The sequence below is a fragment of the Phocoena sinus genome, chromosome 17, assembly GCF_008692025.1.
Source record: "Phocoena sinus isolate mPhoSin1 chromosome 17, mPhoSin1.pri, whole genome shotgun sequence".
Classification (NCBI taxonomy): Eukaryota; Metazoa; Chordata; class Mammalia; order Artiodactyla; family Phocoenidae; genus Phocoena; species Phocoena sinus.
Window position 1 is genome coordinate 76,367,898 of NC_045779.1, and position 23,583 is coordinate 76,391,480.

General features: G+C 43.0%; 1 protein-coding gene across 3 annotated transcripts in view; it reads right to left on the bottom strand.

The window, feature by feature from the left end:
- TRAPPC9 (trafficking protein particle complex 9) overlaps positions 1 to 23,583 on the bottom strand; it is a 515,410-nt gene that overhangs the window by 482,319 nt on the left and 9,508 nt on the right. For all 3 annotated transcript variants that reach the window (XM_032610159.1, XM_032610157.1, XM_032610158.1), the window contains exons 3-4: positions 15,839 to 15,984; positions 5,951 to 6,079 (exon numbers count right to left, since the gene is read on the bottom strand). In XM_032610159.1, coding sequence (XP_032466050.1) covers positions 5,951 to 6,079; positions 15,839 to 15,984 — 275 coding nt within the window. The remainder of the gene's footprint in view (positions 1 to 5,950; positions 6,080 to 15,838; positions 15,985 to 23,583) is intronic.

Genomic DNA, 23,583 nt, shown 5'->3' on the forward strand with positions numbered 1-23,583 from the left:
GTCCCCTCATAGGAAGGCCCACTGTGGCCCAGAACTGCCTGCGACTGCGTGAGTCTCTCTAGTTCCGGGACAGAGTATTAAGACACCCATTTCCCTGAAGCCCTAAAGTTCACAGAGAATGTGGCTTTACCAGTAACAAAGGAGACGTTTAGCTCCCGCTGCCTACTCTCTCGTCTCATCTCTCAGTTGGCTGGTGGAGAAAAGAAGAGTGTAATTACTGGGCCCACTTAAGCCCCAACATATACTAATTAGCCAAAAATTCTGTGGCTTAACGTTCAGGGTGACTGTATAACAGCTCTAATTCTGAGGCTGCTGCTAAATCATGAGTACAGGAAGTACTGAACATCTTCAAATATTTTACTCATTTCTTAATTGGATCTTTTGTCATAAAACCAGCTTTTTCTATTTTAATTCCTTAGTAATTGCTAAAGACTATATAAAACGATGGCTTCATACAAAACAATAGCTAAGGGTTTGAGCTCTTTTGAGATAACCACTGTGCTAAACACTTTACATAATTTCTTATTCTCACAATTCTACAAAGCAGATATTAGTGTCCCTATTTTACAGACAAGGGAAAAACTCAGAAAGAACTGACTCAAGTTCGCATGGCTAAGTGGTAGCATGTGCATTCAAACCCAAGTCAAAAAACTGCGCTCCTTCATACAGCAACCAAATCACCTCCCACTAATTAACACACAGCAGTGGGTTCAATACTCAGGGAGTTCAATACGTTTTTCAGCTTTAAGGTGCTCCAGGGACCACTTCTATCTGTTTTATAAAATCATGGCTCACTGGTTTCTAATACTGGAAGAAAAGTACAATTTCACCATTGTTTGCACAGCAAGTCTGAAATTTTCACACTGAGATGACAGAATAAAAATAAGATATAACTAGAATAATTTGTCCAGGTATCCAGACATAATGGATATTGTGCTACCCTGAAGCACTAAACAAAGAAGTCAAATTAAAGGAACGTGGGCTAAGTCGTCTTCCACAAGCAGGAAAATTAAGACTTTTAAAAGGTGCAACAGCGCCACCTATGGCCCAAAAGGCTGTCCAGGTTGCTGTAAAAGACACAACACATAAATTGCCTGTATAATAAGAAACGATCAGTAAGGTTTTTAAAAATAGGATGCTCAGAGCCTATAACTAAAAGCTTATCTAGCTCATAACTGAATTCTGCTTCAGGGAAGGGAGTGGTATTCAGTACGTAATCTGAAATTGTTAACACTCCTGAATATAAACAAAAGACATAGGCTCATGGAAACTAATCTTAGAAGAAGGAATCCAGTCCAGCCTCTTCATTTTACAGACAGGGAGACTGAGACCCAGGATCCATCCTTCTAGCAATCAGCAGCAAAGCTCTCCTGGTCCTTCTGTTTTACACTAGCTAGCCGTACTCGCTCTATATTCATAAAAGTCATGTCTGCATGTTTCCAACAGTAGATAATCTGTGTCTTGCAAAATACTTCCCAAAGAGCATTTAACTACAAATCATACAATTCTGTTGAAATACAAAACACTTATTTATATATTAAAATAAAGAGGGAGGGGATATTGGGATATATGTGTACATATAGCTGATTCACTTTGTTAAGCAGCAGAAACTAACACACCATTGTAAAGCAATTGTACTCTGATAAAGACGTTAAAAAATAAAAAATTTTAAAATTTAAAAGTAATTAAAAATAATAAATAAATAAAATAGCATGAGCTCTACTTTTTTTTTTTTTTTGCGGTATGCAGGCCTCTCACTGCTGTGGCCTCTCCCGTCGCGGAGCACAGGCTCCGGACGTGCAGGCTCAGCGGCCATGGCTCACAGGCCCAGCCGCTCCGCGGCATGTGGGATCTTCCCGGACCGGGGCACGAACCTGCGTCCCCTGCATCGGCAGGCGGACTCTCAACCACTGCGCCACCAGGGAAGCCCTGAGCTCCACTTTTATTCCCTCCATAAAGGAAAAGTGACAGATGTCAAATCAACGTTTTGATTATTTACCTCCCCCAGCAGCAGAAATACCTGCTCAATCAAAAAAAAAGCAGCATTCTCCTAGCATCAACAAGGCAATTCCTTAAAAGATAACATTCCGTCTTTATCTTGTAGGAGGACACATGACCCACCACCATGATGATGCTCAGATCTGTATTGTGTAAACTGTCAACACGTCATTAAATGTACAGCTCTCTTGTCTCAAAAAACTCATATAACTGTGCCTTGACTTCTAACAGGCAGAATTGTTCTCAGAGCTTTCTGAGATGCTCTTCCCAGGTTTTATAAAATCCTCAAATTTGGCTTGAATAAAAATTTCCATTTTCTTTCTTAAAAAATAAATAAATAAAACCTATTAAGGGTACAGGAAAAAAATCAAAACTTTCTACAATCACAAAAGAGATAAGCTTATTCTCTGCAAATAACTGATACTGATTTTTCTAAACATAAAGGCTGTGGTCAAATTCCTAGCAATTTAAAGGTTCTAGTGGATGATTACAAGGCAATATGAATTCTGAGTTGTAAAAATATACATTCTGCACAAATAATCTTCAAGTTCTTCAGCTGAAGACACTTTAGCTAGTCCCTATCTTACTAGGATGACACTCTCATCAAAACTTCATACTGCACTAAAAAAAAGTAACCGAATCCTTATCGCTTTAAGTCATGTTCATATATATCACATGTATATACACACTGAATATGCATCATAAATAAACCACCCTCTTCAGTATTCAGAGCTGATGCTTCTAAACTATCTGTCATTGTGACAGCAAATTTGTACTGAGAATCTCTTGGGTGCTTTGTGCAAGGTATCTAAGTCACAGTCAGACTAGGTAAATAACATGATTCGAATTTCACAAATGAGGAAATATATACTTAAACCTTAAAAACCAACTTAACATATTCATCATAAGGAAAGAAAAGAGTAGAGATTTTTATTTTCTTTCAATTTTCAATGGCTTAATCTTTGCTTCCGTACTAAAGACTACATAAAAGCAGTTCAGTCTTTATAACTCTTTCTCTCGACAAGCCTCACTAGAGAAAAACAAGTGGTGAGTCATTAGCAATGGCTGGATCTTCAAAGCTCACTTCTCTTTTGCAGTGTAATCATTTTTATGGTTTTTTAGTGCTTCCAGAGTTAAAATAAAAAATACTAACTTTTTAGGTCATTAGCTGAGAATAAAACATTTGTGAAAATGTACAATGTTAGGCTATGCCACTCTGTCTCGTATTCTCGCTGATACCTCTTCTTTTATGGCCTCATCAGGTTGAGATCACTAAAATCAGTCACTTATGAACTCACAGGAGTTTGGGAAACCCGTCAATGGGAGGCTGATTAGAGGAGCAATTAAGGATGCCTACTGTGCAGTCACCCCAGCCTGGCTCCAGCCCCGAGTCTGCCACTGCCAGCTGCGTGATTTGGGGCAAGTTACCCCATCTCTTTAAACCTCAATCGCTCACCTGCAAGAAGGAGTTACTGATAACTACCCTCAAACACCTGCTATGAGGTAAAACGTAAGGAAAGCATTTAGCACAGCCTGGCCTAGGGTAGATGCCAAATCATTCATAGGTATTTCAATAATTAGGGATGATGACGCTTACTATTAATAAATTAAGCTAGTCCAAAAAGTACAAATAACCATAAAGGAGAAACATTTGTAAGTCAATAAGCATTTCCTTTTGGACTGATTGCAGAATGTCCTATTGATTTTTTAATAAACCAAGTTTTGAATAACCTTGAATACTGTGAATACTAAGAAAGTGACGTTTTTTTAAAAAAAATTAAACAAAAGGAGAATTAAAGCAAAAAGACATAGGGAGTACAGAATTCTTTTTTGAAACTAAATTCAGTTTTAAGAGAGGGGAAAATTCCCTTTTCTCAGAGGAAAACTATGTAAAAGGGATCTGAGATGTCTAGAGTCTTTTAACACTATTCATGAATTCATATTACCAAGTCTTAAAACTACTTGACAATCAACAATAATAATACTGGTAACAGTAATGGCTGCTAACATTTATCCAGCACCGGCTGGGACTGTTGTAGGTCCTTTATATGTGTATCTCATGCAGCCTTCACAAGAACCCTCCGAGGTAAGTACAATTATTATCTCCCCCACTTCACAAATAAGGAAATTGAGGCACAGAGAGATTAAACTTGCTCCAGGTCACATGGGCATTAAATGACGTCTGTAGCCTGCTATTTTGCTGGTGAAAAAGGAACCTGAGATATAAATTCAAGGGAGAATGTTAAATAATCCGTTTGTCTGGTCTTCACCTCCAAGAGTAGATACCATAAATTCCTGATGTGAGATGAGGCTGCCACTACAAACTGACTAATCTTGAAATTAACATCCAAGATGAAGCAACATACATACTCATGATACCAAATCCGTTCATGGCTCTGAACCCTTTAATGCCTGAAAGGTGGTAAAATCATTTCCAATCGAAATGCCATCAGCGCTGCTCTTTCAGCTCTCACCCAAGCTTCACGGGATGTTCTTCTCCACAGACTGTCTTCAACAGTAGAGAGTTCTCAAGTGTTTCTCACTATGCACAGCTAAATAAAGACACTTCTCTCCTGCAGACGGAGCACCTTTTCAGGCTTAAAACTTTTTTTGCCTATCTTCAGCAAGGGGAGAAAGTGAAGCATCACCCTTAAAAGGCTCCAGAGTCTCGCTAAGCACATGAGTCGAACAGTCTCAACACATTATAACTCTTCAAATAGCAGGGAAAGAATAAATTAAACAACCTTCAACAAAAGGCACCTCCAGAGAGAGCAGACTTTCTTCTAAGGAGAAGATAAACAGCTGTCACCTGTGTGTTGGATATTTTAGCACTTGGCCGCTGGCGCAAGGGGACGAGAGGACTTGAAATGCTGGAATCTCATAGCAGAGACAGCAGTTACAACAACACGGGATAAACACAGGTGGTGAGCACCGACGGGAGGCATCTCAAGTCAAAACTGAAGCCCAGGAAAGCAGGGAGCAGAGACATTCCAGTCTGAGGACTTTCTCTATCACTTCTCCGCCCGCTTTACTTTCCTCCCCAATAACGGAGACCCCACTAAAACCGTTAGGAACGGTCTGCTGAAGGAAGATAAAACATCTTCAAGGACCACCAGAGATTCATCTAAGCAGTTCTACAAAGAGTGCACCCCGATTCAGACTGAGTGGCTACACTGACTGGCTCATAGAGTTGGTCTCCGCAGTCTTTGCTGGTGACGGGGATGGTATAATTCAGGGGGAAAAGACATGAAGGCATTTCCGCATCCAATACACATCAACGGCCGTGGGCCTTCTCTTTGGGGGGAAAAAATCTCATGGTTCAAGAAACACCTAGTAGTTTTGTGTATAGCCTTGATCTCTGCATTCTTTGTTATTACCTTCGTGACCTATGCGGTATGACAACTAACTACATCCTGAACATTTAAGGCAAATTCGTTTATTAAGGGTCAAAAGGGTCAAGTTCATTCAACAAGCATTTGTGGTTCTGCTCCTCCAAAGATGCATTTTTACTCTTCACAGGTGCTAACAAACATGAGGAAATCAAACTTCACGCATTAAGAGAACTTCATCAACCAGAAAAAGAAGAAACAGCTCCCCGGGCCCTGAATTAGCTGTTGAAATTGACATCTGGGACTAACTTCACCAAACACACAGAAATTATGACAAGGGCCCAGACAGAGAACTTCAAAGACAGCCTACCATGAAATTTTATGCAACTGGTCCATAAATCAATCAACCCATCATTGTAATCCATTAATATCATTTGATAAGACTCAATACATATTCAATAGAATCAGGAGACAATGTCTCACGCGCAGGATTTCTGACTCAACGGATTTTATGTTTTATTTAAACATTACTCAACCTTCACTCAGAGGGAACAGTAATAGATTACTCCTGCTTGCTTAAGGACTGTAACTGAGTCTAGGATGGAGGCAAGAGCAGAGCTTACCTGGTCGATGTCTGTTGGCTGCTTCAGCAGGAAGTGAGCTACCCTGGAACCTTCGAGCTCCAGTTTTACCACCAGTTCCACCAGGATAGTGATAGATGACAGAAGCTGAACATAACCCTTCAAGGGCAGCTGGGCATTAAAATAAAAGTTCAATTAATAAAGTTAGTGGCCCATCCTTAGCAAACATTGCAGTGACTCAGAATGATATGAACGGTTTGATGATGTGGAAATGCCAATTTTCCCACAAAACAGAGATCAAACCTACAGATCACTGGTTTTGTTACAAACAGGAACATGGCCCCTACTATGTTTTGCAGGCCCGTGTCAAAGCTGGCAGCGCAGAAAACGCTCGCGATGCTCAACGTTTCTCTGAGGGGCTGAGCACATGTGAGACAGGCTGTTCATTCATTCATTTAACCAACAGTTTAGTTCACACTGTGTGGCAGGCTCTGTGCCAGGTGCTGACACTGCAGACAGATGAAGCAGTGCCCTGGATCGAAAATATTTTTTAAATCATACCACTGGAAGAAGGACCAGAATACCTATCCCCATCATTCACCCGGAATGCACCTATCCCATTTCGAGCAAACACCTAGCAGGCCTGTCTCCTTCTCAAAGGCAGCCACACTGAGTTGCGGCAACTTTTCATTCTTCTATCACTGGCAGTTAAACCCTAAGAACCTTGGGCTATGCTGCTCGCCTCACAAGTCGTGCTGCAGTGTTCATCTTTACCCAGTAGCTCAGTGGTTCTCAAACTTTTTGGTCTTAGAACTCCTTCACGCTGAAAAATCACTAAGGACCACAATAAAGAGCGCTTTTTTTGTGCAGGTTACATCTACAGATATTTACCATGCTCGCAAATAGAACTAGAAGAGGATTTAAATATTTATGTGTTCCTTCCTTTTAAAACAATAATAAGCCCATAACATGTTAACTTTTTTTTTAATATCTTTATTGGAGTATAATTGCTTCACAATGTTGCGTTAGTTTCTGCTGACTAACAAAGTGAATCGGCTATATGCATATGTATATCCCCATCTCCCCTCCCTCTTGCGTCTCCCTCCCACCCTCCCTATCCCACCCCTCTAGGTGGTCACAAAGCACCGAGCTGATCTCCCTGTGCTATGCGGCTGCTTCCCACTAGCTATCTATTTTACATTTGGTAGCGTATATATGTCAATGCTACTCTCTCACTTCGCCCCAGCTTGCCCTTCCCCCTCTATGTGTCCTCAAGTCTACTCTCTACGTCTGAGTCTTTATCCTGTCCTGCCCCTACGTTCATAAGAACCTTTTTTTTTTAAGATTCCATATATATATTAACATATGGTATTTCTTTTTCTCTTTCTGACTTACTTCACTGTCTATGACAGACTCTAGGTTCCTCAACCTAACTACAAATAACTCAATTTCATTTCTTTTATGGTTGACTAATATTCCATTGTATATATGTGCCACACCTGCTTTATCCATTCATCCATCAATGGAGAGTTAGGTTGCTTCCACGTCCTGGTTATCGTAAACAGTGCTGTAATGAACACTGTGGTACATGACTCTTTTTGAAATATGGTTTTCTCAGGGTATATGCCCAGTAGTGGGATTGCTGGGTCATACAGTAGTTCCATTTTTAGTTCTTTAAGGAACCTCCATACTGTTCTCCATAGTGGCTGCATCAATTTACATTCCCACCAACAGTGCAAGATGGTTCCCTTTTCTCCACACCCTCTCCAGCATTTATTGTTTGCAGATTTTTGATGATGGCCATTATGACCGGTGTGAGGTGATACCTCATTGTAGTTTTGATCCCTATTTCTCTAATGATTAGTGATGTTGAGCATGCTTTCATGTGCTTGCTGGTATATCTTCTTTGGAGAAATGTCTATTTAGGTCTTCTGCCCAGTTTTGGATTAGGTAGTTTGTTTTTTTGATATTGAGCTGCATGAGTTGCTTGTATATTTTGGAGATTAATCCTTTGTCAGTTGCTTCATTTGTTAATATTTTCTCCCATTCTGAGGGTTGTCTTTTCATCTTGTTTATGGTTTCCTTTGCTGTGCAAAAGCTTTTAAGTTTCATTAGGTCCATTTGTTCATTTTTGTTTTTATTTCCATTTCTCTAGGAGGTGGGTCAAAAAGGATCTTGCTGTGATTTTGTCATAAAGTGTTCTATGTTTTCTTCTAAGAATTTCATAGTATCTGGCCTTACATTTAGGTCTTTAATCCATTTTGAGTTTATTTTTGTGTATGGTGTTAGGGAGTGTTCTAATTTCATCCTTTGACATGTAGCTGTCCAGTTTTCCCAGCACCACTTATTGAAGAGGCTGTCTTTTCTCCACTGTATATTCTTGCCTCCTTTATCAAAGATAAGGTGACCATATGTGTTGGGTTTACCTCTGGGCTTTCTATCCTGTTCCATTGATCTATATTTCTGTTTTTGTGCCAGTACCATACTGTCTTGATTAATGTAGCTTTGTAGTATAGTCTGAGGTCTGGGAGCCTGATTCCTCCAGCTCCATTTTCCTTTCTCAAGATTGCTTTGGCTATTCGGGGTCTTTTGTGTTTCCATACAAATTGTGCAATTTTTTGTTCTAGTTCTGTGACAAATGCCATTGGTAGCTTGATAGGGATTGCAGTGAATCTGTGGATTGCCTTGGGTACTACAGTCATATTCACAGTGTTGATTCTTCCAATCCAAGAACATGGTATATCTCTCCATCTGTTTGTATCATCTTTAATTGCTTTCATCAGTGTCTCATAGTTTTCTGCATGCAGGTCTTTTGTCTCCTTAGGTAGGTTTATTCCTAGGTATTTTATTCTTCTTGTTGCAATGGTAAATGGGAGTGTTTCCTTAACTTCTCTTTCAGACTTTTCATCATTAGTGTGTAGGAATGCAAGCAATTTCTGTGCATTAATTTTGTATCCTGCTACTCTACCAGATTCATTAATTAGCTCTAGTAGTTTTCTGGTAGCATCTTTAGGATTCTCTATGTATAGTATCATGTCATCTGCAAACAGTGACAGTTTTACTTCTTCTTTTCCAATTTGGATTCCTGTTCTTTCTTTTTCTTCTCTAATTGCTGTGGCTAAAACTTCCAAAACTATGTTGAATAACAGTGGTGAGAGTGGGTAACCTTGCCTTGTTCCTGATCTTAGAGGAAATGGTTTCAGTTTTTCACCATTGACAACAATATTGTCATATACGGCATCTATTATGTTGAGGTAGGCTCCCTCTATGCCTACTTTCTGGAGAGCTTTTATAATAAATCGGTGTTGAAGTTTGTCAGAAGCTTTTTCTGCATCTACTGAGATGATCATATGGTTTTTATCCTTCAGTATGTTAATATGGTGTAGCACATTGATTGATTTGCATGTATTGAAGAATCCATGCATTCCTGGGATAAACCCCACTTGATCATGGTGTATGATCCTTTTAATGTGCTGTTGGATTCTCTTTGCTGGTATTTTGTCGAGGAGTTTTGCATCTACGTTCATCAGAGATATTGGCCTGTAGTTTTTTTGTGTGTGACATCTTTGTCTGGTTTTGGCACCAGGGTGATGGTGGCCTCGTAGAATGAGTTTGGACATGTCCCTCCCTTGGCTATATTTTGTAAGAGTTTGAGAAGGATAGGTGTTAGCTCTTCCCTAAATGTTTGATAGAATTAGCCTGTGAAGCCATCTGGTCCTGAACTTTTGTTTGTTGGAAGTTTTTTTTTTTTTTTTTTTTTTTTTTTTTGCAGTGTGCGGGCCTCTCACGTTGCGGAGCACAGGCTCCGGACGCGCAGGCTCAGCGGCCATGGCTCACAGGCCCAGCCGCTCCACGGCATGTGGGATCTTCCCGGACCGGGGCACGAACCTGTGTCCCCTAGCATCGCAGGCGGACTCTCAACCACTGTGCCACCGGGGAAGCCCTGTTGGAAGATTTTTAATCACGGTTTCAATTTCAGTGTTTGTGATTGGTCTGTTTATACTTTCTGTTTCTTTTGGTTCAGTCTCAGAAGGTTATGCTTTTCTAAGAATGTGCCCATTTCTTCCAGGTTGTCCATTTATTGGCGTATGGTTGCTTGTAGTAATCTCTCATGATCCTTTGTATTTCTGCAGTGTCAGTTGTTACTTCGCCTTTTTCATTTCTATTTCTGTTGATTTGAGTCTTCTCCCATTTTTCCTTGATGAGTCTGGCTAATGGTTTATCAATTTTGTTTATCTTCTCTAAAAACCAGCTTTTAGTTTTATTGATCTTTGCTATTGTTTCCTTCATTTCTTTTTCATTTATTTCTAATCTGATCTTTATGATTTCTTTCCTTCTGCTAACTTTGGTTTTTTGTTCTTCTTTCTCTAATTCTATAGGTGTAAGGTTAGTTTGTTTGAGATTTTTCTTGTTTCCTGAGGTAGGACTGTATTGCTATAAACTTCCCTCTTAGACCTGATTTTGCTGCATCCCATAGGTTTTGGGTCATTGTGTTTTCATTGTCATTTGTTTCTAGGTACTTTTTGATTTCCTCTTTGATTTCTTCAGTGATCTATTGCTTATTTAGTAGCATATTATTTAGCCTCCATGTGTTTGTATTATTTACAGTTTTTTCCTGTAATTGATATCTAGTCTCATAGCAATGTGCTTGGAAAAGATACTTGATATGATTTCAATTTTCTTAAGTTTACCCAGGCTTGATTTATGACCCAAGATATGGTCTATCCTGGAGAATGTTTCATGAGCACTTGAGAAGAAAGTGTATTTTGCTGTTTTTGGATGGAATGTCCTATAAATATCAATTAAATCCATCTGGTTTAATGTGTCGTTTAAAGCTTGTGTTTCCTTATTTATTTTCATTTGGATGATCTGTCCATTGGTGAAAGTGGGGTGTTAAAGTCCCCTCCTATGATTGTGTTACTGTTGATTTCCCTATGGCTGTTAGCATTTGCCTTATGTATTGAGGTGCTCCTATGTTGGGTGAATAAATATTTACAATTGTTATATCTTCTTCGTGGATTGATCATTATGTAGTGTCCCTCTTTGTCTCCTGTAATAGTCTTTCTTTTAAAGTCTATTTTGTCTGATATGAGAACTGCTACTCCAGCTTTCTTTTGATTTCCATTTGCACAGAGTATCTTTTTCCATCCCCTCACTTTCAGTCTGTATGTGTCCCTAGGTCTGAAGTGGGTCTCTTGTAGACAGCATATGTACGGGTCTTGTTTTTGTATCCATTCAGCCAGTCTATGTCTTTTGGTTGGAGCATTTAATCCATTTACATTTAAGGTAATTATCTATATGTATGTTCCTATTACCATTTTCTTAATTGTTTTGGGTTTGTCTCTGTAGGTCTTTTCCTTCTCTTGTGTTTCCTGCCTAGAGAAGTTCCTTTAGCATTTGTTGTAAAGCTGGTTTGGTGTTGCTGAATTCTCTTAGCTTTTGCTTATCTGTAAAGGTTTTAATTTCTCTGTCATATATGAATGAGATCCTTGCTGCGCAGAGTAATCTTGGTTGTAGGTTTTTCCCTTTCATCACTTTAAATATGTCCTGCCACTCCCTTTTGGCTTTCAGAGTTTCTGCTGAAAAATCAGCTGTTAATATTATGGGGATTCCCTTGTATGTTATTTGTTGTTTTTCCCTTGCTGCTTTTAATATTTTTTCTTTTTATTTAATTTTTGATAGTTTGATTAATATGTGTCTTGGCATGTTTCTCTTTGGGTTTATCCTGTATGGGACTCTCTGTGCTTCCTGGACTTGAATCACTATTTGCTTTCCCATGTTAGGGAAGTTTTCAACTATAATCTCTTCAAGTATTTTCTCAGACCCTTTCTTTTTCTTTTCTTCTTCTGGGACCCCTATGATTCAAATGTTGGTGCATTTAATGTTGTCTCAGAGGTCTCTGAGACTGTTCTCAATTCTTTTCATTCTTTTTTCTTTATTCTGCTCCCTGGCAGTTATTTCCACCATTTTGTCTTCCAGCTCACTTATCCGTTCTTCTGCCTCAGTTATTCTGCTATTGATTCCTTGTAGAGTATTTTTAATTTCAGTAATTGTGTTGTTCATCACTGTTTGTTTGCTCTTTAGTTCTTCTAGAATCTTGTTATTTGTTTCTTGTATTTTCTCCATTCTGCTCCAAGATTTTGGATCGTCTTTACTATCATTAGTCTGAATTCTTTTTCAGGTAGCTTGCCTATTTTGTCTTCATTTATTTGGTCTTGTAGGTTTTTACCTTGCTCCTTGGTCTGTAACATATTTTTTTGTCGTTTCTTTTTTTTTTTTGATGGGTGGTGCTGTATTCCTGTCTTACTGGTTGTTTGGCCTGAGACATCCAGCACTGGAGTTTGCAGGCAGTTGGACAGGGCTGGGTCCTGGTGCTGAGATGAGTACCTCCAGGAAGCCTCACTCCAACTGATATTTCCTGGGGTCTGAGGTTCTCTGTTAGCCCAGTGGTTTGGACTCAGAGCTCCCGCCACATGAGCTCGGGCCCAACCTCCAGCCTGGGAACCAAGACCCTGCAATTTTCGTGGCGCAATTAAAAAAAAAACAGAAAGAAAGAAAAAAAGGAGCAGTACAATATCAAAGAATAAAAAACAAAATAAAATTAGAAAGATAAAAAACATATTAGTAAAAATAAAACTATAATTGAAACAACTGCAACAAGGTAAAATGAAACCACACAGAAAAAAGAAGAAAAAAGAAGAAAAAAGAAGCAGGGGGAACAAGTCAAAAGGAGAGAAAAATAACAAAGTATAAAGAATAAAATAAAATTAGAAAAACAAAAGATTTACTTGGAAAAATAAAAATATAAAAGAATCAACAACAATGAATCAACAAGGTAAAACAGAACCCCAATCTAAAAGAGGAAAAAAAAATAACTCTTGGCTCTGGGAGTGGCGTTTAGGTGGGGGTGGAACTTAGGCAGGGGCGGGGTTTAGGGTGGGGTGGGACCTAGGCAGGTTGGGGGTTGACGTTCAAGCGTGGGGCAGGGCCTCTGCTTAGGACCTGCCAGAAGGAGAGCAGCAGCACGTGGAAAGGAGGGTCTCTGGAGCTGGGGTTCCAGGAGTTTGGAGGTAGGGCTCTGAGTGAGGGTGTGTGGGTGGGGATTAGGCCCAGCACAGTTGGAGTGGGTCTCCGAGTGTAGAGGTGCGGCCCTGGGTGGAGGTGTAGGGGCGGGTCTTGGGCTCTGTGCCACAGGAGGGAGGCTCCGAGGGCAGAGGATTAGGCCTGGGAGCCCAACAGGCTTCCGGATGCCTAGGTGGACAGGGTGAGCACTGGCAGCGTTCCTTTCCGTTCCTTCGTGCCCCTTCCCCACTGTCTCCCCAAAGGTCTCCCCCGTCCCCGCTGGACCCCTAACCGTGGGTGGGTCCCACTGGGTGTAGGAACTCCTCCCCTTCCCCAGCCGCCCCTCAGCAGTGCCGTCCCAGAGGTCCGGCCTTTACTTTTGCTCCCCCTTCCCTCCCTCCCACTCCCTCAGGACCCATGTGGCTGGAGGGGGCCTTGGTGGGCAGAGGATCAGGTCCGGGATCTCAGCAGGTTCCCAGGGGCCCAAGTGGACAGGGGAAACCTGGCCACGCTCCCTTTTGATCCTCTGCCCTCCCAATGGTTCCCCAATTTCCCCCTTCGGGCGTGGGATCCCTTCCCCTCCCCCAGCCACCCCTCAGGGGCTCCAGCCCCGTCCCACCTCCACTTCTCCTCCTCCTTCACTCCCCCCACACCCCACATCCTACCCAGTTGCTGGAGGTTCCTCCCATCCCCTTAGGTGTCCGTGGTCCCCCACCAGTGCCTGGTAGGTGCCCAAGTTGTGAGGAGATGCAAATTCCGCGTCCTCCTAGTACGCCATCTTGACCATGTTAAATTTTTTAAAGGGTGTTTTTTTGTTTGTTTTTTTTTTGGCTGCGTTGGGTTTTCGTTGCTGTGTGCAGGCTTTTCTCTAGTTGTGGCAAGAGGGGGCTACTCTTCATTGTGGTGCACAGGCTTCTCATTGCTGTGGCTTCTCTTGTTGCAGAGCACAGGCTCTAGGCACAAGGGCTTCAGCAGTTGTGGCACATGGGCTCAGTAGTTGTGGCTCACGGGCCCTAGAACGCAGGTTCAGTAGTTGTGGTGCCCAGGCTTAGTTGCTCCATGGCATGTGGGATCTTCCCGGACCAGGGCTCAAACCCATGTTCCCTGCATTGGCAGGTGTATTCTCAATCACTGCGCCACCAGGGAAGTCCCGACCATGTTAAATTTTTATGAACAACAACTACGTTTCAAAACAACAATATGCTGGAAGAGGGGCACTGTTTGCATTTTTACAATTTTACATGAAATTTCTTTCATGTCTGGCTCGAGACAAGTGCACTGGATTCTCACACCTGCTTCTGCCCTCAATCTGCTGTGATGTCACACGTCCTGGAGCCCCCCGGAAACCCCACTGTGCGTTTCTGAGGGACCAAGAGTGAAATAAGCTGGCAGCACCCGGCACCACCCACTCCACCCAGCCTTCACAGGAACCTGACCTGCCCATTATCACTGGGTGGGTCAGGTGCCCGGTGGCATTCTTCCCGGATAAGCACCTAACCTTCAGCTCTACTCCACCAGTCCACAGCAAGTCATTATAGACCTCTCCTTCAAGAAAACAAAGTAAAACTCCTATCCACCTTTCCCCTCCTACTTAATCCTTTATCTGTTTCTTGTTTCTTTTCCATCTATTCCTTCTCTTTCTCACTTTTATCTCCCTATCCTCTTTAAGAAGCCAAATTATGAAATTTAAGTCCATTTTAAGAATTTATATTTTGTGTGTCCTATAGGACGCTGTTGATCTTCCACTGAAGAACCTGGTTACTTCATTCTGACTTGTATTTACCACAGTGGCTGACGGGCCCTCTGACTGAGCTGTCAGCCTCTTCCGGGAAAGGACCCTGTTTCAGCCCTCACTCACGCCACATTTATTTAACAAGCACTCACAGAACATCTACAATATACTAGATGATGGACACACACAGACCACGCCTCCCACTCCCACCTCCAGGACATAGCCCCTGAAGGAGAAAAACACGCAAACAGGCAGTCCCAGCACAGAGGGTAAACTCCATGCAGACAGGATTCTGTACAAGACCTGCGGGCACCCACTGCGTGGAGGGGTCAGAAGAGGCTGTCCTTTGAAGCAGGTTTTCTTTTTTTTAAGTTTTTTTAATTGAGATATAATTCACATACTGCAAAACTCACCCACTTAAAAGTGTACGATTCGGGAGCTTTTGTATATTGACAGCTGTGCAACCCTTACCACTATCTAATTCCAGAACCTTTCCACCACCCCAAAGAAACCCCATGCCCATCAGCAGTCCCTCCCCATTCCCCCCTCTACCCAGCCCCAGGCAACCAGTAATCTGCTCTTTGCCTCTAGATTTGCCTATCCTGGACATTTCAGATAATCAGAATCATACAATATGTGGCCTTTTGTGTCTGATTCCTTTCACTTGACATGATGCTATCAGGGTTCGTCCATGTTGTAGTGGTATCAGTATCTCATTTGTTTTTATGTCTGAATAATGTTCCGCTATAAGGAGAAACATTTTGTTCATCCATTCATCATCTGACCTATGGATGAGGTTTTGAAGAATGAGGTGACTATCATGGGGAATGGCATTCTAAGCAGAGGGCAAGATGTGCTTTTCAAAAAAAAAAAAACAGAGCAACAAGGCAATTCAGTGTGTTTTTGAGGAAAGTGCATGCTTGCTTCAGCAGGACTGCAGTGCAGGGCTGGGTGGGAAAGTGGCAGGAGATAAGGTGAGGCAGTTACCCCGGAAGACTCCCCACTGCAACCAGCTCAGCTGACGGCTTCCCCTCCCTCTCCATATGTTTTTAGAGCCACCGTTTCTAGGTTTTCTCTTATTTCAAGTAGCAGTTGCTGTAATTACATATGTGATCATCTTCATCAGATAACCTTACCTCCAAGCCACAGAAAGTCATTCACTGAGCGAAGCAGCTCCACGGACATATGGTAATGGACCAGGGAGTCCTGCAGCATCCCGGCCTGCAGGCACAAATCCCCCACATGCTTCCGCATGCGCCCTTGGCACCGCTTCTTGTAATGTCTATAAAGTAAAATGCACAGAAATGTATCATTGCTAATGCCCGACTTCTGCCCCAAAAGCACACTGGCTAAGCACTTTTCAATTCCCTTGCTACAAAAAAATGCTAAGAAGGCAACCTTAGGCTCCACAATTGAAAGCCAGCCACCATCATTGCCAGTTTATGAGCAAAGTTATTTTTTAAACCTAATAGGATACACGTATTTCACATGGATAATATTAGAGCAGACTTTCTCTTTTCAAATTTTCCAATCACAACATTAGCACAAGAAAGTTTGTTTCAGCTTTTTAAAAAAATCAATTATCTTCCACTTTCTTAACCTCAAACCTATTATTATTTTATAAAGAGAGCTATGCTGCGTATTATAAGCCAACTGTTTGGCTTTTGCAAACAAGACCTTTGTCATCACTATTTCAGAGCAAGCTTTAATGATACTCTGAGAGGTGGGGCCTGGGACCCTCGCTAACAGCTCTTTAAATATTGGCAAGGATGTGCTATTAAATAATGCAAAAGCTTCTAACTCTGTATCAACTCAGAAACCAAAGAAACTATACCAAAATCCTGCTTTATCATTTTTAAATATTCCTATTCTTTTGAATATTAAATTTCTTAAAAGATAAGATTTTTCAAGAAAAACAGCAGCTGTATTAAATTTCCTCTCACCAAGAAAGCAATCTTATCAAGAAAGAAAACCCCTATGCTAATCCAAAAGATGTGAAGTTTCTAGCTAAATGAATGTACAGATCTCAATACAAACTTAAATCCCATCAGATCTAACTCTGGAATGTAGCTTTTCTGTTCCAAATGTTTGCTGAACTAAGACCATCATGTAACACAGAGAAGGAGAGAAGAGGAAAGTCGGCCTGTCCTCCATCTGTTTTCTTCCCAGCCACAAGGCGCTGCTAGGATGGCCCCCGCCAGCAAGCCCTCCCCGTAAGAAAATACTGCATCTAAACTGCCCCGCCATCCCCAAGCACACCCTGCCATCTCTCCCCCACTGGTCACCTCAACAGCCCTCTAATGGTCTTCTAATGACCCTCCCACCCTGTACCACCCTCCCCTTCATCCCTGCCACACACACACACACACACACACACACACTCTCACACACACACTCTCACACACACACACACACACACACACACTCTCTCGCACACAGCCAGAGTGGCCTTCCCAAAGCACAAATCTGATTAGGTCACTCCCTCACTTCAAAGCCTTCAAAGTTTCCCCAGTACGGTTCTAGCCCTCCCGCCCCCGCACTGCCTCCTGCGTTCCCCAGCCTTACCACAGTACCAAGGCCCCCAGTGACCGCAGGGGCCACCTGACCCTTCGGTCTAGCTACTTCCCACTCACCTTAGGGCTCATTTCAACTCAATTTCTCAAGGAAGCCTTCCCTGCCTCCAACCTCTGCACCTGTGGGCCTCTCCCTCCCAAAGGTGGGCAGTGCTTGGCCTGCTTTCTTGCCGTGTCCTCCTGCTCTAACCAGAAAAGAATTCAGCGTCCAAATGCACATTTTCCTCCTCCATGGCCACGACTGTGGACTTTTAATACGTGGCTCAGTTTACAAATACCACCATGATGTTGACTCAACAGATTTTGAATTAGACTTTTTTTCAGTAGATTCTACTCCTATCCTGTTAGACTAAAATTTGCTTTAAAGCATCCTGTCTTAACTCTCCAAAAAAAGTAAATTATTACATCTTTGTATGAACTTACAAAGGTGCACATCTACTGTAGTAAAATATAGCCCAGAACATTTTCAAAAACAAAAAGTGCAATCACTGTGATCAGAAACAGTTGGTCTTGAAAATACAGGATTTTTACAAAAAGGAGTCAGCTAAATATGCTCATAGTTTTTCATATTAAGGTCATATGATTCAACAAAACAATATAAAATATTCTAAATTATATAAAAATAGAATGAACCCTAATACTTTGGAGAAAATCTCCAAAATACCATACAAACAAAATTCTATCACAGATTTATATAAATTAAAGTATTTAACTCTCGAAGTACTATATGTCCCAAGACTGGGTCATCTCAAGATTATTAGCAATTCTGTTCCAATCCTTTGAAAACACAGTAAGAAACAGATAAAGGAATTAAGTCAATTCGATTTGTAGTTAGCCAAACTACAAAATACTTTAAACTAAAATATTTTAAGCCAATTTTGGAATTTAGAATATAAGCTTTCTCATCAAAATTCTTTTTCCAAAAAGACATGGATCCTTCTTTCACGGATCATTTGAAAATGGTAATGTCACGTTTTTTAAGTCTCTCTAAAAGTTCAGAGTTCTTATCTATACATTATTAGAATAGTCACCTTGTGTGACCATTGAATATGCTTATGGATAAGGAAAAAAAACATACGAGCAAACAGTATGACAAAGAAAAATACAACATGAAGCCACAGTGGCAAATAAATGTAACGTTAACACAAAATGCAAATATTCAAAATATGCCATAATTTGTTGTAAATTTCAAAACTAATGGTGAATTTCAAAGCCATGAGCAATAGAACTTAGCCAAAAATGTGAATATGCTCTAAATACTTCAAAGAGTTATTTCATTATTCTTACAAGTTATAAACACTGGGTTAAAGGAACTGGAAATAGGGATTGATAGAAAAATTAAAAACCCGATAACCCCTAAGTCATAATGGCCTCAAATCAATCATACCTAAATCACAGGCAAAGACCTGCCAGCCTCCCCAGATAAAGGGAAAGGCATCCTTTCTAGAAGCTCTGCAAAAACACCTAACACACAGCCGCAAGCACTGTCACAGAAGGCTTTCACACTGCACTTTACACTAAGGACAATTCAACTACAGATATACGCTGTATTATTCTCATGACTTCTGATCGGATGAAAGAAGAAAATGTTTCATATGTGTGCAATTTGGGTACTATTTATGTGGCTTGTGGGAAAAAAGGGCTTGGTATATTCTAATCCAAAAACCAATTTACATGCAAAGAATGTATATATTCAAATCCAAAGGAAAACCAGAGCTGCTCAACAACAGTTTGCAATTAAAATCCAAAGGAACTTGGATAAAGGTAATCTCTCTTTTTTTTTCTTTTTGGTATTATATAGTTTTAAAGGTATGTGCATAATTACGTGATAGCTACAGCCCATGATTTTGCACTAGCATATTATGGACTGAGGAAACCTAGATTACGTGCATCGCGCATAAACACGCTGACAGGCGTCCCTTTGGTGGAGCTGAAGTTCCAAAGTAGACAACTTTATATTGTAAGACAGCTCTGAATAGAAAATAAGAAATGCAATGTTCTGTACTCAATTTCAGATGGTATATGGGCCATTAACTGATTCTGCATCTTGTCTTATGAAATCTTCCAATAAATCATCAATGTCGATTTCCTCCATCTGAACTGTTTTATGCTAAGGTTGGATATTTAACCTTCACTCCATAGAGAAAGCCCAGGCCTACCCTGCAGCACAGTTACATTCTGCTGAGGAAAGCAGATCAAGGGAGGGCTGGACAGTTTCCGTTACAAGTTCGGAAGTTTCTAAGTCTGATGTTGCACCTGTACGTCATTTGCAAGCATGTCATCATTGGCGTGAAATGAAGACCTTCAACACGGGGATGTAAAGCACACTGATGCTTCCTAACCATCAGACAAGTCTGAGCTTCATGACATAGACCTGCAGCACTTAAGTCGGAGACTTTTTCTGAAAGGCTCCAAAACTGATCCACTTTACCATTCCAGATGTAACAGGGAGGTAACGGAATTAGCAGTGAGAACACATCCTTGAAAGCCTGACAGGGCCGTGCTTGAATCCTGCTACAGCATTTACTAGCCCTGTGATGCTGGGCTAATGACTTAACCTCTCTGAGAAGGCTTCCCACTCTGGAAAAGGGGGCTGCTACCACCCACCTCAGATGGCATCGATGTGGCATGAATGAAATATGTAGGTGGGGAGGCTGACTGGTGCCTGATACAGAGCCTTGCTAGTTTCCCTCCCCCACCCTTCTCCCCTTATAAACTTGCATATTCCCCCTAATAAGTATCAAGCCCCTGGGATAGACTGTCCTATTCTTTGTATCCACCAGTGTAGTGCCTTACCCTTAGAAGGATCAAAAAAGAACTACTTCCTGCACAGTAACTATCAATGTTCTTAAGAGATTTGGATTTTTTTAAGTCTATTTTGAGGGGAAAGACTATTCCAGAACTATCCAACAGTCCTTCCACACGTCAGCCCCTCCTCCCAATGCCCATCCCCTCCGCCCTCAGGTCCCCTGTCTGATCTGCCTTGTGTCCGTGGGGAAGATAGTCGACTGGACCTCAGGGCTCCACACCACCCCAGGCCTTCCTCCCTCCCTCAAAGAAGACCCCATCTTCTCCCCACTCCCACGCCACTTCAACTCCAGCTTCTGAGTCTAGGGAGCCATGGGAAAGGCCCTGCATCCAGGGCACAGCCCAGCCACCACAGGATCCCACCCTATGCTTCCCAACCCAGATGGCCTCAACTTCTTGCACTTGCTACACTTACTTCTGTTTTGTCCCCCCGCCCCAGAATGAGATGGACCCTTGCAGAAAGTCTGGCCTATTTTGATGAAAGATGAAGGGTCCACATTTGGACCAGAGCATTAAAGGAGAAACAAGGCCTCCTGGCCAGCACGGTGGTGCGGCAAAACCCTTCCCCAGGGGTGAGATGAACCGGGGGGAAGAACGCGAGGTCCTAGGTCAGCCAAAGCATCTCCCTTCACAGCTGACCTTGGGTGATGGAGTTGCAAACTAATGACATGCCCATCAGTGGCGGACATTAGCCTCAACAAATAAAGAATCAGCTATTTCTTGCCAACATGGGTTAAAAGTAAAGGCTGGTGCAGGGAGGGCCTATACATCTGCTAAGGTAAACCACAGACCTGGCTCTGAACGCTTATTGGCTAAAGCAGAGAGGAAGCCATGGTCACTTAGAGAGGCCCTTGTGTCCACCAGATCCAAATGAACTAGCTATCTAGGAGAAGGACATATTTTTCTGATACCTAGAAAACCTGCCCTCAGAAAGGGGGCAAAAGACTGGCATAGATTTTAGACTAGCCTCTGCCCCTTTATGACGGAAAGTTGCTCAGACAAAGTAAAGTAAATGGCATGGTCAAGGCAAAAGCAAAAGTAAATCTGGTGTCCGCTCCTCCAACAGCGTCCCTCCACGGCCAGCAGACCCCCAAGCCGGTCACCTCTTCACCAGTGACCACTGGCCAGTAAGCACACCATGCACATCGCCAGCGACAGCCAAGAACCGCAGGCCTAAGGCATTCATTTAAAAGCCAGAATCAAGCAAGGTGCGGCAGACTTTGACTTCCAAGTTAAAATATCCCGTGAAAACCCCTCGGCAGCCGCTTAAATCAATTAGCAACTCACTTCCTCAAAACGAACAAACAAAAATTAATTAGGGCTCATTTGTCACCAAATATAAGGAAGACCAAACAGGTTCCCCAAAGCAAGTGTTTGAATAGCTATCAAACACCAGTGGGTTATGTGCTAAAAAAGCGAAAATTCGAAAAAATTAGAAAATAAAATGATGACCAGGATAATACATGGATCAAAGCAGCAGTTAAGTTTTTGTTTTTTAAAGCGATGATGGCGGTAAGAAGGCAGCACAGAGGGAAATCTAGCTATTTTCAATGTAACGTGTTCACAGCCTACCTTTTCAGACCCAACAACATACTCACAGGGCGGTATGAGAGAAAAAGAACAAAGGAAAAGAAAAGAAAGAGGAACAAGCAAAAATTAGAAGCACACCAGAACAAAAATAACTTTGACAGCATGGTCAAGAATTGACGTGGGCTTTGATGAGGCCAGGGGCACACGTGGACGTTCAGTAAAGCCCACCCACACCTACAGCCCCTGGGAAGGCTGGGGCCTCAGGTTGGCGGCACCTGCCGTGGAGCCTGTCAGCGCCTCAAACCAAACCTCCACCTACATCTAGACGTTTCCTTTCGAGCCACAGAATGCAATCTCATTTCAGGATGGACACTTTTTATCACCCCTACCAAGAGCCGCAGGAGAGTTAGGCTCTGTCCCTGCACCTAACTGTTGTTTTAAAAATTAGATAACTGAGACTAGTGAAAGCAACAAGGGATGAACAGTGACTGGAGGAGAATGTGTTTGAGTTGAGGTCACTGGCATCAGTATCTCACTGAAGTGCATATGATGGCTGAGTGTTTATGGTACCGCGAGAACAGAATGGCCCCACCAGGAGGGAGGTTTCATTCACTCTGCGTAAACACTTGGGAATAGGATCAGCCACCATGCACCAAGCACAGTATCCTGAAACTAGTTGTTCCTGCCCAATTGCGAGCACAGATTTCAAAAGGCAAAAACAAACTGGCATTCCCTGGTGGGTCTGCAACCCCAAAGCCAAGAAGCTGATAAGCAGAAATGTCACCAGTGCCTCGTTTGGCAAGGATAAGGCACTGGTCACGGGGTCAGGGCAGGGTTCCTGGCTTCAGCCACTCACCCACCAGTCTGTCCAGGGAGGGGAAGGCAGTCCCTGCCGAGGCCGCAGGCACTAGGATGCTGTGTGCCCGTGAGGCCCCACCTTGTGAGGGATGATCACCACGGCATCCACCCCACCTGACGCCCGGGGCTCAGCAGGAGGCAACAGGTGTGGTGAAGAGCTGGCCGGGAGCGGGCCTGGTGCTGGCAGCTCTGCCCCTTGGCGATGCCTGGGCTCCTAACCCTTGCCACCTCGGCTCCAAGGAGCAGAAGGGGAGCGCTGGCATGTAGATCACAGGGTCATGCGAAAACTAAGTACGGATCGTGGGTACGACATGCCTTGCCCTTTCCTTAGACCACACAGACGTGTCTGGGTGAGGAAATGAAAATTCCTCCAGACCCTGCCAGGCACCACCTGCAGGAGTGGCTCGGGGACTCTGTGCCTCTCACTCGCAGGGCTGCCTGGACTTTTTCCCTCAATTCTGTGACATCTTCTCCTCTAACTTATCAACAACCAGAAAGTCGGGTCTGACCTTAGGTAAGTTCAGGAAACCCTGAGCACCTGCTCTGCAGCGGGCACTGCGGCACCCACACCATGTCCCCCATCCTCACCTGGGAGACCATCGTGCGACCTGTACAGAGCGGGGAGGACAGACTCAGGGCCCAGGGCCCAAGGCCAGGAGTGACACAGCTACCCACGCTCTCCCCAGCAAAGGGGACCACGTCTCGACAAAGGCGTGCGTCTCGTCCTCTCCTGCAGGAGGGACACCGCGCTGGCCACACAGGGAAACTGAGCAGAGGGCAGAGAGGGGAAGCAGACGGCCCAGCAGAGCTCGTCAGCGATTCTGGTGACTTAATCACAGGGACAAAGTGAGGACTGAACTTTCCCTGCTCTGTCTGACACTCCCTGAGACACAGAAACCATGAACACACCTTCCTCTGCGTGGGGCGCTCTTTCGGAAGCCCCCGTGGCATTTCTGATACCCTAAGCATAAGCGGGGGCTCCGGCGCTGCCGTGGCGTGGCCCTCTGACAGGAGGAGGACCTGAGCCCTGCAGGCGCCCGGGGACTGGGAGGCAGGAGGCACGGCCCGACCCCCAGCTCAGCTAGCACCTCACTGGGCCGCCTCTCCGCGTT